This window comes from Bidens hawaiensis, unplaced genomic scaffold (genome assembly GCF_021521415.1).
Source record: "Bidens hawaiensis isolate Kalapana, Puna unplaced genomic scaffold, B.hawaiensis_p1.1 tig00005028_1, whole genome shotgun sequence".
In the NCBI taxonomy this organism is placed as follows: domain Eukaryota; kingdom Viridiplantae; phylum Streptophyta; class Magnoliopsida; order Asterales; family Asteraceae; genus Bidens; species Bidens hawaiensis.
Window position 1 is genome coordinate 1,479,702 of NW_027491319.1, and position 2,509 is coordinate 1,482,210.

The 2,509-nt window shown below is 35.8% G+C and overlaps 1 protein-coding gene across 1 annotated transcript; it reads right to left on the reverse strand.

Annotated features, from left to right (window-relative positions):
* Positions 1-1,133, reverse strand: LOC143628564 (metalloendoproteinase 1-like). The gene has a single exon (XM_077098121.1). The coding sequence runs from the start codon at positions 912-914 to the stop codon at positions 30-32; it is 885 nt and encodes a 294-aa protein (XP_076954236.1). The 5' UTR covers positions 915-1,133; the 3' UTR covers positions 1-29.
* Between the last annotated feature and the right edge of the window lie 1,376 nt (positions 1,134-2,509).

Consider the following 2,509-nt stretch of genomic DNA (forward strand, 5'->3'; position numbering starts at 1 on the left):
ATAGTATACAATTAAATAATTTTGAGTAATCACTTATTTAGTCCATATAGAGCTTTAATTCCTTGGATGTCATCCGCATTCAAAACTTTTACCACTCCGGAAGGAATACCACTGAACATAACAGCATTTTGATCTTCACTGTGGCTCAACCCAAGTAGATGTCCTATTTCGTGAACCGCCACTGTCTCTAAATCAAAGGCGCCAGAAACCGGACTTGGTCCAACAGACCAATTGTGATTTGCGTTGTAATGAAATCTTCCATCCTGTGGCGCAAAAGCATGTGCCAATACCTCCTCTCTAAAGTCGTTGCCATCTCCATGCTCCACACTTTCAAAAGTAATCTTTAAATCAGCACCTGTAAAATCATCAACTCTTGAAAATGTGAAGTAGCCGGAAGTAGAAGCCCATGCGTTGAAGGCACGCACAACTGGAGGTACATATGCATTTGGATAATTCAAGCCAAACGCGTAGGTGAGGTGGTTTTTACCCCATCTAGGGCTATTCGGGAAGAATTGATAATGAGACACGATATTTAACAACTTTGTTCCGTGTATGTGATTACTTTTTTTATCTGGTTGTCCACAACGAGGCATGCTCATTTGTGAAACGGTGGGTCCATCTAGTGTACCAGAAGCATTGAGATGGTAAAAGTTTTGGTAGCTTTTGAGGGCGGTCTCAAGCTCTTGATCAAATTCATCATCTTCGGCGTTGATGTGGTTAGGGGTATGTTGGTACTTCAGGTAACCAAAACGAGCAAGGTAAAGTTTAAGGCCATGGAGGCCTTGCACTTTGCTACCTTTGTGACAACCTTGAAGGCGTTTGATTGTGTCAATATCAACCTTTGCCTTGGTAAGAGAGAAGAGAAAGATCAATGCAAACAAAAAGGGTAAGAAGGTAATGAGTTTGAATGCCATATTTAGTTATATGTCTTGGTATAATAATTCTAAGTTATTTTGCCTATTTATAGTGGTGGCAGTGTGGAAAGTTTTGCTGACTGTGTCTTAATTTCTCCTCTATTTAATGTCAACCTTTATGAAGACTAAAGTTTCTACAGACAGGGTCATAGGGTATTCCACAAATTGAAGAGACCTGGTAGCCGTCATCATATTCTATACATTTTCACACTACACTTTCTCAGATCTTTATTCCTTTAACTTGTTAGACCTGGTAGGGGTCCTCATATTCTATATGGTTATCATTCAATGAACAAGTAATTCCCTTCAATAAAATAAATGAGCGAACATAAATACAAATTCTCGATTGTTTAATCGTCTTCGTTAACGTTTAGCAATGTGTTTGTTTATATGCATTTGTTTATATATGTTTGGTCATTAAAGCTTTTTTATATTATATACCTTTACAAATTGGTGATGTTTTAGTTAAAAAATGTTGAGTTGAAGAGAATAGTAAACTATGGTGTAGTGTTTAGTTTTTATTTATAAACTAGTTAATATAACAACCAGTCGTGTTGCGGCGACACTGTGGCGCATATTCAGTCTATTAACGCTCGTATACCTATTATGAAATGCTAAGATCTAACGGCCAAAATAATATTCTCAATCGTATAGCTTATAATAAAAAAAATAACATGTTGAGCTCGTTACAGTACCAAAATTAAATTCATTAACATGTAAACATCAAAATTTTAAATAGTACGACCCTAAAGAAGTTAAAAATTAGCAAATGGAACTAACCAATAATAACTTGGTAAACGAAAAAATTAGTATGATACACGATGGGAGAGATCCGAAAATTGGTGGAATAATTGATTATATAAACTTTTTTGGCTTCTTATGGATAAAAATAGGTCCAAGTTATATGAGGAGTGTTGGTCTAATTGGCGCAAAGATGCCTTAATGTAACGGTTTGTTTGCTGGTGGCTCCTCCATGTTGATGGAGGGATACAACCTTGTTTTGTTTTTGTTGTTTTAATGAAGTTCAAGTTTAAAAAAAAACATGAAAAAAATATTGTAAAGAACCTAAAATAGTATTGGCACGTCCATCAATATCAAAAAGCGTCCGAGTTTTCATCTTTTGCTGGTCGAGGAGGGTAGGGTAAATGACAATGATGCTGATCATATGAACCTTGAAGATCTCGATATCGGTTCTCTCAGTGACAAAGACTTACTCCATTATGATAATGAGATCAATTAATAATCAACACGACAATGTCGATCATATGCACAACGAAAATGATGCTAATCATATTACTATGGTTGTAAAAAAATGTTGGACACCGATTAGTTATCGATTAATCGTTAGTCGGTATCCCGCCAACTAGTCGCTATTTGATCAAAATTTATAATTTATATATAAAATTTGGTATATATATGTATCTAAAAAATACATATAAATTTCAATCCGATCAATCCCGATTTATCTCAACTTCGCATCACCAACTTCCGACTAGCGCCTTGTCACACCCCGACCGACGATGAATTATACACTAGGACATGACCTTGATTGTTCATAGCACGCAACACTATTAAAGTGATAATACCTTTTATTC